A 14,864-nucleotide genomic window follows, 5' to 3' on the forward strand; every position below is an offset into this window, starting at 1 on the left:
GGTCAGTAATTTATCTGTTTAATTATCGGTTTTATGGGTATATTTTAATTTGACGTCAAGGATTTGCGACCAGGTCATACCAACACCCAGTTTATTTTAATAAATTATTTCTTAGTCATAGTTCCAAAGATTTCATTTTCCACCATGTGCACTGTTCTTGGATCCGGCTGAAACATATTTAGAAAAAAAGGCAGTTCCATCATATTAGCCTTAGCTAGCTCCATACACTATTTAGGCTATTGGTACTCTACATATTTAAGACTAATTATGTCTGCAAGGCTTTGATTGCAAAACCACAATTTTTAAGGAATAACAGATTGTTTTTTTTAATTTGTGTAATAATATAATATTGGCTTTCTTTCAAAAAAAAAGAAAAAAGGCTGAAGAACAATTTAAAAGGGCAATTATCTCCAGTCTTAGGAAGATAAGTTTTAGTAGTGTACTGTCAGCATAGATGAATTTATTACAAAGACTGTTCTTAGTAGTAGGCATATTGTCACTAATGTGAGCTGCACAGCATAAAGAGTAAGGCTATGAAAATAGGCTACATGGTGTGTTACAATGTTTGCTCGAGATGGAGAGCAGGTTTGACTCAAACGTGTATGTGAATGTAGGGAAGGCTGCTTTTGCAGCCAGAAAAAGGAAAGGATGCTGTCACCTTCTTTCTCCCTGGATGCCCAATTGCGTTTCCATGACAAATGGTTGAAGATCGATTTGCAGGTAAACACCATCATGTCTGAAAAACTCAAGGGTAGCATTATGCATTTTTGATTGATTATATTTCTCACTGAGTATCTGTTATACATTCACAGCCGGTTGTACTACATTTCCATTTCTGAGTTTTGAACAAGTTTCCAGACAAAGTGTACAAATGCTTAGCAAAGCACATACTTCAGGAATTGTATAACATCAGCATGCATAATCAGTCAGTTTTTTAGGGTTAGTTTATTTGTGACGATACAGTTTCCATGTGTCTCCTCTCATCAGGTAGTCTAGGCTATTGTGGGGTTTAAACTAAGCATGTGTCTGAGACAAACTCTAACCAGATTAGTTCTGTTGTAAAAGTATTGCAGAGATGTAGGGTAGACTTTTAAAAGCATGCTAACCCTGTTTTCAGATATTTAGGAAACCACACATGGTTTGCTTGTCTATGACCACTCTCCTTAACAGATGTTGAGTTCATTCTTGCAAGGTCAATGTCTCGTATTCTGTTGCTGCCATTATGAATTTTATCATTTTTCTCCCTGTATGCTAGAGGTTAGGCTTTTAGTTTCATTGTTTTGTCTTGCTTTTGATTATTATGAAGGTTAATTGTTCAGTGACTAAAGTAATTAAGGTAATATTTACTCTTGTCCTAGGTACATCTTATTTCCATTGACTACAGCTGCTCAGTTTGGTGGTGGTTTCAGGAAAAGCTCATGTTTATTGTATCAGGAAAGTTAATTTTCACAGAGTGGTTGATGGATTATATCCTTAGATTGCTCTCTGTTAGCCTGCCTCATGTGAGTGACAGCACTGGATGGATTTAGAAGGGTTTCCTGGTAGTCATCTAGTGGTAACCATAATACACTGTCCCTTTTTGGAACTGTGTTAGCCAACATTTGATTGTATATTGCACAAAGAGCTCCACTGCCATAATTATCATCAGATCTACCTAGGTGGGTTCCTCACACAGCAGAATATTTACAGAATTGTAAAATTCAAGGTTGTGTAGTTGATGAAGAGGGAACCTTCCAATTAGAAGCTCCACTGTGGGGGTGTTTGTTGTCTGACATGAACATGACATGTTCCCCTGTTGACATTTGAAACCAGAATCTTCAGGAACCTGTTTCTTGGTCTCATTATTAATGCTTGAGTGATGCTGCTTCAGTGTCACTTATCAAAATGTTATATTTTAGCTTCTTGTCAATGTTAAGACATAATGGGCGCGATATATGAACTAATCCTGCTATGTGATGCTATGCTAAAGTTACCGTGGCAATAATTAGCAAAGTGATGTCAATTTAACCTCTGTGCTAAATTCACCTCGGTGAAAACAATTCAAAATTGAGAAGTAAATGAGATGCCATGCCAAAGGACAGATGACTGACTGACTTCAGCCCTGTGAACAATGGGATGCTGAAAACTGCCAAAATGTAGCTTAATGCATTTTTAACTTTCACTAAGATGTGAATTATGCTTACTCTGAATCGATGACTTCAATTCTAAAACATTGCAGACCAGCAAAATTTATATTTTCAGTCCATATCTGTTTAGAAATTCATCCTCTAACACCTAAATTTGCACGTCAAACAGACCAAAATATGAGTTTTAAATAAATTTGGTCAATTAGCTAAATGCGTGTGTGTGAAGAATTTTGTTGATTTGCATGTGACAAAACATTGTCTGAAAAAAGTACATTCAATACGTATTGCTTGCTTACGGAATTCCATTATGAATTGCTAACATAATATGCAAATGAAGCCAAAATGCCATAGCTGCATATATCGTGCAGATGCATAGGCGTGATTGATGCTGGAGTTATGTACCACCATTTTCTGAAATTAATCATTTTGTCCCCATCATCTACAAGCTGTCTTTATTTCCTTTATTCAAAAATTCAAGTAACAATATGACTGTTTAATCAATGAAATGAAACGTATTATGTTCCTTAGGATGAAATCAGAAAACCTTTTCTTTTTTTTCTTTTTTTTTTTTTCTGGTCTTGTCATATGATGCTGAGATGATAAACACTGCACAACTGACCTTTCATGAAACTAAAAAAAAAAAAAAAAAATGTATAGGAAAAAATGTACAACAACTATACTTTAAACCATAGTGCTGATGCTGTATATTGTCAAGTCTTTAGGATTTTGTGAACCTCTCACTTTCAGTCCCATCACTGTTTTTCAGTGAACACGCATGCCTGAAGACTTGCTTCCTTAAAATGAAGACAAATTTCGGGGCAGCTGAATTGAATGCAACACCACATTTATGAATGAGGAAATGTTACCATGGTGCTATGCTGTTAATGTCAAGTTGTTTCTGGTGTTGGGTTTTATCAGTTTAGCCCATCTTGTTAAAGTGATTGGGTCATAAGCCTAAAGAATAACAATGCGTGATCAATCCAACTTTGTTGGTTTAATTTTGAAAGCAAAAGGACTGCTGCTTCTTAGAAGTTAGCACAAACATACCATGATGTTTGTTTGTTTGTTTGTTTTGTTTGTGTGTTTTGTTTCTGTCTCTTCTTATAGGTTTAAATAAGATCCTGCATTTTAAGGACAGGGTAATGGTTGTGAAGTTGAAACAGTTGTGCATTCAGATTTAAGGTTTACATGGGTTTTAAGGGTTTTTTTTTTTTTGGTCAGACTTTGGATTTCTTGGCCAGGTCACACATAATTCTGCTTGGTTGAACTGAGTTGGGAACCTGGGATAGAGTAGAAATCTGGCCCCTTATGTCTTAAATGGGTTCCAAGGATGGGGTTGAGAAACCCTTCTGAACTAGAAGCTATTTCAGTGAACTACAGCTCTCAGATTATTACTGCTCCAAGACAGAGCACAAACCAAGAGCACTGATTTCCCCTTCAGATTTTTAAGTTGATTGGTGTTTATTGTCAGGAATGGTGCTTGAGTCTTAGTTTGTGAAATGTAAGGGCTTGGCAAAAGTTCAGCTGTCATTGGTGTGCTACGTTATAGGTTCATGGCTGTTCCATAGTTCGATAAAGCATGCTTAATATAATCAATATTGGTTTATTTTATTAGTGGTAGGGTAGTTGTTTTGTGATTTCTTGCATCAGTCTCATAAATCTATTAAATTAAAAAATTTAACAAGGCAAAATAACACCTACATCCAGCATCCTCATTGAGGTGGGAACAGTGTGATTTTCAAATTGATTCAAAAAAGATATTTCCATAAATGTTACTTTAACCCACCAGTACATTTTTGGAGACTGCTGAACAGTAAGCATGATGTGACGGATTAAGGCATAATGACTTCCCATGGGGGGAAAAAAAAAAACTTACCCTTGTTTATTGTTTCTGTGGAGAGATTCTGATATGTTTTGGTTTTTGTGTTATGACAGGAGAGATTTGTTTTGCAAATATTGCACTCAAAAATATTAGCAGATTTAAGGTTTTTTTTCTCTTATTTTCTTAACATCGTTCCTGTCGAGGTGAATAGTTTTGCGCAATATGATGATTGCAGTACTTAGGATGACCTCCAAAGAGTCAACATCTTATCATGACATGCTGTACTGTTTTCTTCACAGTAAATAAACTGCATACTCCGAGGCATAACTGCTTTTTTGAAACTGCAAGACTTTATTGATTTTACAATATTCTTTAATGTCCTAAATAGAGGGGTCTAAAATAGTTCTCAGATGAATGTTTACCATAAAATTATGCACTTTGGATTTGTGAATAAAGTCTGATGTATTTCTGCTGTTACAGCGTGCCTTTTCCCCAGAAGGACTGAGTGAGATGTGGAATGAAATGGTGAAAGATGAGGAAATTGTCTTTAACAGAGAGGAATCTGCCTATCCAGGTAAAAAAAAAAAAAAAAGTCACCATCTCGGTATAGGCACATTACCTTTTTGTTTATTATATAAAGTATGTTTGTCAGTTTCTTTCAGATTTTATTTTAGAGTTGTTAACTAAATCAAGATTCTTAAAAATTCCACACTCAGAGGACTCTGCAGATTGTGCTGGTGCCCAGAAGAAAGATGAGTCCAACGATAAAGAGAAGAAAGAAGAAGAGGACATGTCTTCATCACCTGTCCATCATTCGATCATTGAGACCTGGGATTGGGGAAAACAGCCAGGTGGGCAGAGCAGTAGAATAATCCCCTTCTGTAGTCGCATATGAGGGGCTGGCCCTTGGAGTGCTGAACCCAACATGCTGATGGATGCATCCACCTACAGTTATTCTGCATGGTCATCCCACTCATTTCTCACAAGGCCCTTGCTGGCTTTATGCAGAATTAAGAAGCACATGCGACATTCCTTTCTAGTTGTGGGAGTTTATCCATACCCATTTCCACCACTGTTTCAAAAGAACAAAACTTGCTTTGACATGCCAGCACTAATTTCAGGCCTACATAAGTGCTATTGTGTGCCTTCCATGAAGGACAGATAAGTTTAGACTTGTTTAAAGATAGAGTTCTCTTAGGTTTTGTGCTTTCCTGTATGATGGGCAGTTGGATCTCGCCTGGCAACAGTGCCGCCACCTCATATGCCTTGCCTCAGTCACTATCTGCTTAGGAACTGGGTACCTAAGCAACCCCCTCCCCCTAACACACTCCTGCTTGCAGCTGATGTGCTTCCAACCTTTGGGATTAATGAGCAATGGAGGAGAGCGGATGGATTTGCTATGTCTAAATGTGGCCCAACATTCAGTGCTGTCACAACATGTGTGACCTCCTGCCTCTCATGTAGACTGAACACATTCTGCCTGTGTGTGTGTATGAGAAGAAATTGAGAAAGTGCTTTTGGCATCAGGCACGTGAAGTGTTGGGGGGGGGGGGGGGGGGCTCTCGGGTGACTGTACAAACTGTCTGCGAGGGGTAGTTATTTTTACCGTTGTGTAAACAGCCAGCTCTGGGTGGAGTGCCCTGATCTTCTGGTGGGTGCCGATAAGAGCATACTGATGGAAAGGAACTGTTCTCTAGCCTGCTTCATATGCTACATACGGTAGAACATTACATGTGACATGCTTGTAAACCCCCTGTTCAGAACTATCTAGTAAACTGCATTCACTCGATCAAGTTAATTTATATATCATGGTGGAACTGGGAATTGTATCGGTGACAGTTCTGTCGCCTATCCTTGCAAAATCCTTTGTCCATCCTTTTTATGGCCTGCATTGAAATTGAATATGAAACAGAATTAAATTAAATTGAATTAATTGATTGCTTCTAGACAGTGGATTTGTACCCTGTGTTTTGTGAATCTTGTCAAGTTTGCAGTAAAGCCATCGGCAGTATTTTGTTGGATTTAAAGGTCTTCATGGATGTTAAGAGGGCTTGCTGTTTGGCACAGAAACTGTGCATGTGTTGAGATGCTGTTTGTGTATGATGTAATATGGGAAAGTTTAGATATTTAGGGCTTAGATATTGCATTGTGTTTGCACGTGCCTTTTGAAACCACCTGGCTGTTTTGAAACAGTAGCAGAAGTTTGGTCATGCTGATGTTTTTAATAACAGTGACAGTTTTGAGATAGCAAAATATTAAAGGTACACATTGACTAGACTCTCTCTCCCACACTCTCTCCCTCCCTTGCTCCCTCTCACCCTCTGTCCGTCTCCATCTCTCCCTCACTCACTTGAACCACCATGTGTTGTTAAGTGCAGTGCCACTGAGGATGTAGCGTAGGCGTTCAGGGCCTCTGAGTGGGAGACTAGCTGGCTTGCAGAAAGCTTAAGTGGATTTCAGAATGGCTATTTTAATTTTCTCTGTCTTGCTGTTCTGTTATACAAGGCCAGTTTCCAGCTATTTCAGTGAGTTAAATGTGCTTGGCTGGTTCTGAACCTAAGAGGACTCTGTAAAGACAGAAACAGTCAGGAATTTTGACTACCCGTCTTCGCCCCCACCCCCTGTTTTGATGGCAAAACGGTCAATAAACCACTGCTTTTTTCCTCACTGACTTTGATCTTTTTTCTGGAGATGTGGTAGAAATAACCACAGTTAGAGGGATTGCCGATTTATAGACTGTTCACAATTAGACCAAGTCAGTTATCCCCCTTCATATATTTCTGATTAATGACCAAAGGCAGTTTTGGGAAAATGCCTAATATTTTTATCCCAAATATATAATCCGGTTCTTGAAGCTGCATTTGTCATGGGGCAAAGTTGTTCCCAGATAAAAGATCTCATAATTGTCTAGGACTACCTAAAATTTAGACTTTGAGTTGCCCTGCAGTTGTACCATTGTTTTGAAGTAAATCGGTGTTGCCTAACCGTGTCCTGGGGCCTCTGTCCCAGCCAGCCACATGCCCAGACCAAGCAATCAGAGGACTGAGTACCCAGTACAGGTGTGCTAGGAGTTGGGATAGCGCAAAATTGTGGGCGGTGCTTATCCCTAGGCGCTTTGGAAAATACTGTTTCTTTGTTTTTCGTTTGCTCTAGCTACAAATGTTTTGTAAGCGATTGGCCTGAGGGTGGAGCTGTGTGACGACTCTGTGTGTGTGTGTGTGTGTGTGTGTGTGTGTGTGTGTGTGTGTGTGTGTGTGTGTGTGTGTGTGCGTGTGTGCGCTTAGACGAAGGCGAGCTGAAGGACTGCCTGATGGTGCTGGTGGCCGAGCAGCAGAGCATCGCAGCGCAGGCAGCCAAGAGTGCGCTGTCAGCACGGCGCCTGAGCCAACGGCTGCTCATCCTGGAGCGCTACCTCATCTCCCTCACCCACAGCATGATGGAGGAAAAGTACAAAGCCCGCTGGAAGAGCCCACCCAGTCCCCCGCTGCCTGCTGCCGATAATAAGAGGTACGAGGGCAGGCCACCGGAGCCAGACATGCGAATTGCTATCACTCGGTGTTCAGTTGCACTTTCCTGTATCTTCGCACTGTTTTACAGCAAGCAAAGCCTCATTATGATGTGTGTGTGTGTGTGTGTCTGCCTCTATAGTGCTCGGCCTGTCAGTAAGGGAGTAGAAGGCTTGGCTCGAGTTGGTTCAAGGGCTGCGCTTTCCTTTGCCTTCGCTTTCCTCCGTCGAGCCTGGAGGTCTGGTGAGTAGCCTGCCACCTTTAGTGCAAACATTGGATGCCTTTAGTGTAAACATTAAAAGGCTCGCTGTCTGTCACTCTTTTATGAACCCTTTAAAGTAGGTGTTACTTTCAGTAAATCTCTTTAGCTGTCTGACATAGATGCTCTTTCTCAGAACTCTAATGCTAGGAAAGTGTGCCCTCAAAGGCATTTAACTTCAGAGCAGGATTCACCAGTGGCTGTTGGGTAGAGACACAGTTAACACCAATCACCTGCTCCTGTTCCTTTCCTGTGACATGAAGGACAAAGCAGCTTTGTCTTTCTGTGTTAGGTAACTAGACCTTTGTTGTATAATCATCCCATAGTTACAGGTTAAGTGTGGTGTACACAGCCTGGCTGAAACACCACACCAAGTTGAAAGATTGATATCGCATATCTTTCTCTATACTTCCAAAAAAACACCAAATGCTAATGCTGACATGACTCATGAAGCTGTGTAAGCTGTTTAACATGCTGCAGTGGAAAACACTCACTGGCTCTGCTATTGATTTTGGATGTGTTAAGGTGGCCTTTAATAAAAATGTAATGGAATCTTGTGTTCTTGTGATGTTTCCATTTATCATCGTTGCCTGTTGGGCCATGAAAATATGTGAAAAATCTGTCTGTGGAATTTCAGCATGATCTGTGTAGAGCCCACCCTGTGCCCTGCCAAAAATAATTTCCAAGCCTGAAACTAGTTTCAGCTTGCTACAGCATCAAACATGGAAAGCCTCCTGCTGTACTTTTGTTCTTTTGCTTGAACTCCAAGCATTGCCTCTGGATCAGGGGAGTGATGTTCTCCAGCATGCTCGAGCGATGATGAGAGCAGTATTGCACGGTGCAGTGGTGTCCTCTGGGAATGGGTGGGACCAGTTTCTCTGGCTCCAAGTGGAGAGATCTAACCTGAATCGCATGCCTGGGTCCAGTCTGAAGGCCAGAGCTGCTACATTCCTCAGTGCAAAAGGAAGAGATGGACTGTAAAATGAAAACAGCAAGTGGTAAAGGAAAGGGTGTTATGCCAGGTTGCAATATTGTGTAGGTCTATGGATGGGGGAGCAAATTCTAGTTCTGAAGTTCTGAAATGAATGATTTGTTTGAGCGTGGGTTGCCAAATCCTCCCCAGAGCAGCATTGTACTATATGTTGGTATAGGTGATGATGCAGACCTGTGCAGTGAACTTCTGCAGGAGTCTCTGGATGCCCTGCGTGCTCTCCCAGAGGCCACTCTGTTTGACGAAGGTACCGTGTCATCGGTCTGGCTGGAGGTTGTTGAGAGAGCTACCAAATTCCTCAGGTTAGTTATTCACCCTGTGTTGATACATAATGTGAGTATATGATAATGTGCACATGTTCACTGCACTGGCATTCATCCTTATTACTCTGTCCTCTAACTGTGGTGCTCATGGTGACATTGTGATTTGTTTGCGGAGCAGTGATGTGCATGGAGGGTGCAGTGGTAAAGCCCCCAGCAACATCCCACTGCAGGACCAGCACCTGGTACTCGCCATCCTTCTGGAGCTGGCGGTTCAGAGGGGCACGCTCAGGTAAGCACGCCTTCTCCCTGCACACCTCCAAACACCAGCACTCTCACTGGAAACGGGGCTGACAGTTTTTACAAGCAGCAAACAGGCAACATACAATGTAATCTCACTTGCTTTGACGTAGGCAATATTGCAAATGTATCAAGGCAGTATGCATACAGACTATCTGCTTTGAAAACTTAAAACTGTTGTTAAAGGTAGGCTGTGTGAATAATAAAAAAAACTGCTGTGTGTGTTTGCAAAAATAGTAGAAGGGTAAACAAGTGTGCACAGTGCTGTAGTCAGAGACAGCTCATTGAGACAGCTGGACCTCTCTAGTCATATGAAGTTGGCTTATGATGTCAAATTGTTATGTGTATTGCTTACAGGAAAAAACTGTTATTAAATATGTTCTGAGAGCCTGTGATGTTCTTACTCATTATTTCCATCATCCTAAGACTTGTGAATGTGTACTTGAACCTAAGCCTACCTTAACCCAGAGTAGATAACAGTAGCTAAATACTGTGCTGACGAATCCTGTCATGCCCTTTGTCGCACCCCGCTGCCTGTGGGCCTGCAGTCAGCTGCTGTCGGCCGTGCTCGCTGTGCTGCGGCTGTGGGACCGGGAACCAGAGAGATGGATAACGAACGTTCTAGCCAACGGCACCAGCGCCCACTGCTGCCCCTGCTGCAACGCCTGCCCGAGCATCCACGGCAGTAAGGAGGAGCCCATCCAGATGGAGGAGCTTCAGGTGGGAGTCCTGTCCTCTGCCACACTTGTCACAGCCACACTGCGGGGCCACATCCACGGTTTTTGTGAAAGTAAGGCAGATGCCTCTCTCCCATCCTGCAGATTCTGTCGGCCCCACTGAGCTCCCACCGAGTGTTTTCTGCGCTACCCTGACTTTGCCCCAGACAACGACCTGGCCATTGACCCTCCGGCAGACAGCTGTGGTGATCATGGCCCACCTGGACCGTCTAGCAGTGCCCTGCAGCCCCCCACAGTGCAGCTCTCCCACCTCCAGCAAGGTACTGCACCTGTCAGGCCGTAATGGTCACGCCAGCTCACGCTTGAGCTTTACTTAATGCTCCCCCTTCTGTTTGTGCTAATCTTGTTGAGGCTTAATAATGCCACATCAGTAAGTAGGGGTTACCAAAAGGTCAGAGTTGTAGTGAATCTGTGGTTGTGTATTCTTGCTGTCCCTATTGCCTTTATAGTCTCACTGATTTCAACATACATGTCACTTAAACTGTTGTATGTCTAATTGTGTTTTTTCTGTGCCGGTGCTGATGGAGGACCATGGGCCTGTGCAGGTAACTGGATTAATTGTGCACTTCTGCCTGCTCTCTATTTTGATTTCTTGCTATCTTGCTATTGTGAAGTCAGAGCTTTAAAGCACAGCACTAGAGTGTGATCTTTCTTGGGCTAGCCTTGAGAGTCCCTCATAACTGTAAGCAACAGAATGTTTGTATTTTTCATTGAAAGCAAGAGAGCAATAACGGCTATATGACTGTTAATTGGTGTTTATGAATGATGCATGGAAATCAGGGAGTGATCTATTTGCACTTTTATTTGCATTGGCTTTATAAAGCATGCACTGAGTGTAAACAGCATTTAGGTGGGCCCTTAGGAACAGCCCTGAGATTGTGGATTCTGGTGTGTAGTGTGTAAGGCATGAATACCCCATACAACCTAAGTATGAGGGATAAGCAAATCTCACAAGATTAGTTCAAGTCAGCTGCAGAGCTCCAGCTCTATGACGTACACCTTCACAATCTGCTCCCTGGCAGCAGGCAGGGAGAAACCACACCCCAGTCCCCAATGCTTGTTATGCGTTGTTTTTAGGGGACCTTGCAGGAGGTCATTGGCTGGGGTCTGCTAGGATGGAAGGTGTATGCTAATGTGAACGGACCAATCCAGTGCAAGGCTATGTCAAGCCTGGGGGTCACCCAGATCGTGTGCTCAGAGAAGGGGTTCCTCATCCTGTCCGTTTCTGGCGCTGTCTACACCCAGAATTACAAAAGCACCAACCTGGTGAGCCCCCCAGTTGCAGTGCAGCATCTGTGTTTTTAACGTGTACAAGGTTTAATTCACTTAGTTTGCATGACTGAATCACAAGCACTGGCAGTTGAACCAGTTGTTTTGTTGTGTAGTCCCCTATGCTGGTCCATGGGCTTTCATCCAGGAAGATAGTGAAATTGGCAGCTCACCCAGAAGGGCAGCATTACCTGGCACTCTCCACCAACGGAGAGCTCTTCTCCTGGGGCTGCGGAGATGGAGGCCGCCTGGGCCATGGAGACACCACGTAAGAGCCCCCTCACTGACAGAACAAACTTGACTTCAGGCGTTCTGGTTTGTGAAGAATAAACTTAGTAAGGTTACAGAAATTAATACTGCTGTAGTGTGATCACCTATTTGAAGACTGCATTGAGTTTTGCATTCAGTGTCTTAATTGCTAATATTCTAGTACTGGTGTAGCATTCACTTTAATGATGCTTATTTACTGTGATTTACAGTCCCATAGTGGCTGAGTTCTAAAGCACATATTAAAGCAAATAAACAATCTTTTAATCAGTCCACTACTAAAGAAATTAACATTTTTGCCTGACCCATTAAAATAAACACCTTTGCATAAATAAGTATCTTTACATAGCTTATTAAAAATGCCAGCCTGCCATCATATAATGTCATTTTTATGCTAGGGCACTGATGAGCTCTAATAGCATTCTGAGGCAAAATGCTCACCGTACAACACTGCTCATTATCTAAGCTGAGCAGTGAGCAGAACTCCTGTTATCCTCTTGCTGTGCAGGTACCTGGAGGAGCCAACCATGATTGCGGTGTTCTCTGGGAAGCAGGCGGGAAAGCACGTGGTGCACATAGCCTGCGGCAGCACCTACAGTGCAGCCATCACAGCAGATGGAGAGCTGTACACGTGGGGCCGAGGCAACTATGGTCGGCTGGGCCACGGTAACGTCCATACTTCTCTCGCGCTGTAGCCTTGCCTCCCAAGTGGCCCAGTGGCAGAGGCTTTATTATTGTCTTTGTTGCCTTCATGTAGGCTCCAGTGAGGACCAGACCACCCCCATGCTGGTCAGCACACTGAAGGGGCTCAAGGTGATCGATGTGGCCTGTGGCAGTGGAGATGCACAGACCCTTGCAGTCACAGAGAATGGTAAGAGCTGCTTAGTAGAACCTGAATCTTATTTTTTCCTCCCATTGATTCACCCAGGGATCTATCTTTAATGGTGGGAAAAAAAGCATTTTTCTTAGAGATGAGTTCAAGCCAATCCTATATCAGTATCCGGTCAGCATCATTTGTTCGTTGGATATCGGGCAGACAAAGCCGATCTACTTACCGATCAAGATTCCAGTTCGTGCTGGACCATGAACCTGCTGTAACGAAACATAATGTAACCTGAGCCACGGCACTGATCCATATTTCGTTCCACATCTTACCCACGCAGCAACTTCAGTCTGTAACTGAGTGAGCAAATATTAGCTGCTGATTTGACTACAATGTCATTTATTTAGAGATATTTTAGTCTGGAAATGCCAAAAAGCAAGACGACTGCTTGGTGGGTGTGCGTGGGTGTGTGTGGCTAGCGTGCTGAGGACTGGAAGTATGCTTGCGTCATACAGCGTGACGAGTTTAATCAAGCACGTGCAGAGGTTTTATGTGAAAGAGTACCAGGAGTTCATGCTAGCTATCAGACAGGAAGACCCCATCAGGGAGCAGATTCTCGCTGATGCTTTCCAGTAACGCAATAAACTTTCAGGAGACAGTTCAAAGGCTGAAGGGATTACAGAGAAGTTGCTCGACTTCATTGTACTTAATGACTAACCACTCTGAAGTGGAAAATGGCAGATTTTGCAGCCTGTTGCTGCTGCTACAATTGTCCTAATACCTGCTTAGATGCTGCTGCCAAGCTTATTGTTGTATTTAACATACTGAAATGGTTTATTTAAGATGATATTTAAGGTGATATTTAAGATGTTTATTTCAATTTGCATTTCAAATATTTAATTTGAATGAAAACATTACAGCTGTTGCTGCTAACTGTTTGTATATGAAGTGTAACAAATTCCTTTGGAATGCATTTCAGTTCAATGCATTTGTGTATATTTTTTGCTCTTCTAATAAGAAGTGGTGTGGTCTGTTTCAGCCTCTTGATGTAACCTTAAACACAGCAGCAACAATAATAATGATAATATTAGATTAAAAAAGCTCTTGGATCTTGGATCTTGGATTTTTCTGATGCGGCTGTTTTCGGGGTCAGTTAACTGACGTTCTAGGTTCAGGCCAGGAAGCAAGTGTGTAATGTTTGTAATGACCATTTAACTTGCCCTCCTTTGTTCTGTCTCTGTCGGACTCTGTGTGCCTTTCCATAGGCCAGGTATGGTCATGGGGGGACGGGGACTATGGGAAGCTGGGCCGTGGGGGCAGTGACGGCTGTAAAAGTCCTAAGGTGGTGGAGAAGCTGCAGGATCTGGACATTGTGAAGGTGTGCTGTGGAAGCCAGTTTTCCGTGGCCCTCACTAAGGACGGCCAGGTGTACACCTGGGGCAAAGGAGACAACCAGCGGCTCGGCCACGGCACAGATGAGCACGTCCGCTACCCCAAACTGTTGGACAGTCTACAAGGTGAGCGCTTAGGAGCCGTTCAAGCGACACCAATTTAAAAGTGAGATGTGCTGCATCGCATGTTTAAAAAAAGTAAAACTCCATACTTTGGGGGTACACTAAATAGCTAAAATACTGCCAAACTGAGAGAAAGTCAAAAATAACAAGACACTCAATAAATATTTAGAAAACTAAACAAACTTGGGCTCTTTTTGCATTCTGATATGGTCATTTTTGTTTCAGGTGTTGTAGAGCTTGAGGTGTTAAACAACCAAAACTAGCTTCTCTTCCATTTTGCATGAGTAGAGAAGGCATCCTTGATCTGGACTTATCAGCAGCGAATGACATGGCTCTTTATCTATGCTCTCAGCTCAGAAGTTGGTTTCCAATTCAACTGTGTTGTGCAGGCTACAGGAGAGCACTTCAGTCGTGGTGTGCATTGCTCCATGGACCAGTACAATAAGCATTGGAGTGTTTGAAAAGCTGCCGTGTTAATGCCCCCTTACTCAGCTTTTTGTTTGTCATTATTTTTACCATTGTTCTCTAGACACCTGTCAATTTTACACTAACAGCACTGTCCTTACTGCGTTAAGGCTGCACAGTTAACACTGCCATTTCACCTAGTTGTCTGATCTCCTTTCTGACCTATTTGTGTTCTGAAGTGTGTGCTCCATCCTTCAATCTCCAGGTAAAAAGGTGGTGGATATAGCAGTGGGCTCCACGCACTGTCTGGCCCTCACTGATGACAGCGAGGTGCACAGCTGGGGCAGTAATGATAAGCTGCAGCACTTTGACACCCTCTTCTCCAACAAGAAGCAGCCCAAAGCCCTGCCAGGCCTCAACTCCAAACACATAGTTGGCATCTCCTGTGGCCCGGGTCAGGTACTGCTACCTCACATGTTCGGTTTAACCTGGGAGTTTACTACTGAACATCTGTGCCAGAGTGTAGGGATGTTTGGCTCTGGGTTAGCATTTTTGATATGGCCCTTTGTTCTGTCGGTGTGTATC

The 14,864-nt window shown here is 42.8% G+C and overlaps 1 protein-coding gene across 1 annotated transcript in view; it reads left to right on the forward strand.

Moving 5' to 3' along the window:
* Positions 1 to 14,864, forward strand: part of herc2 (HECT and RLD domain containing E3 ubiquitin protein ligase 2) — a 44,998-nt gene that overhangs the window by 332 nt on the left and 29,802 nt on the right. The window contains 20 exon segments of the mRNA XM_035524611.1: positions 615 to 720; positions 4,429 to 4,522; positions 4,665 to 4,799; positions 7,233 to 7,455; positions 7,597 to 7,697; positions 8,865 to 9,006; positions 9,146 to 9,256; positions 9,813 to 9,853; positions 9,856 to 9,932; positions 9,934 to 9,984; positions 10,086 to 10,106; positions 10,108 to 10,167; positions 10,169 to 10,261; positions 10,523 to 10,546; positions 11,079 to 11,267; positions 11,387 to 11,538; positions 12,046 to 12,203; positions 12,295 to 12,408; positions 13,626 to 13,877; positions 14,545 to 14,738. Of these exon segments, the coding sequence (XP_035380504.1) occupies positions 649 to 720; positions 4,429 to 4,522; positions 4,665 to 4,799; positions 7,233 to 7,455; positions 7,597 to 7,697; positions 8,865 to 9,006; positions 9,146 to 9,256; positions 9,813 to 9,853; positions 9,856 to 9,932; positions 9,934 to 9,984; positions 10,086 to 10,106; positions 10,108 to 10,167; positions 10,169 to 10,261; positions 10,523 to 10,546; positions 11,079 to 11,267; positions 11,387 to 11,538; positions 12,046 to 12,203; positions 12,295 to 12,408; positions 13,626 to 13,877; positions 14,545 to 14,738 (2,304 nt within the window). The 5' untranslated portion in view covers positions 615 to 648.

The sequence above is a fragment of the Electrophorus electricus genome, chromosome 3 (genome assembly GCF_013358815.1).
Source record: "Electrophorus electricus isolate fEleEle1 chromosome 3, fEleEle1.pri, whole genome shotgun sequence".
Taxonomy (NCBI): domain Eukaryota; kingdom Metazoa; phylum Chordata; class Actinopteri; order Gymnotiformes; family Gymnotidae; genus Electrophorus; species Electrophorus electricus.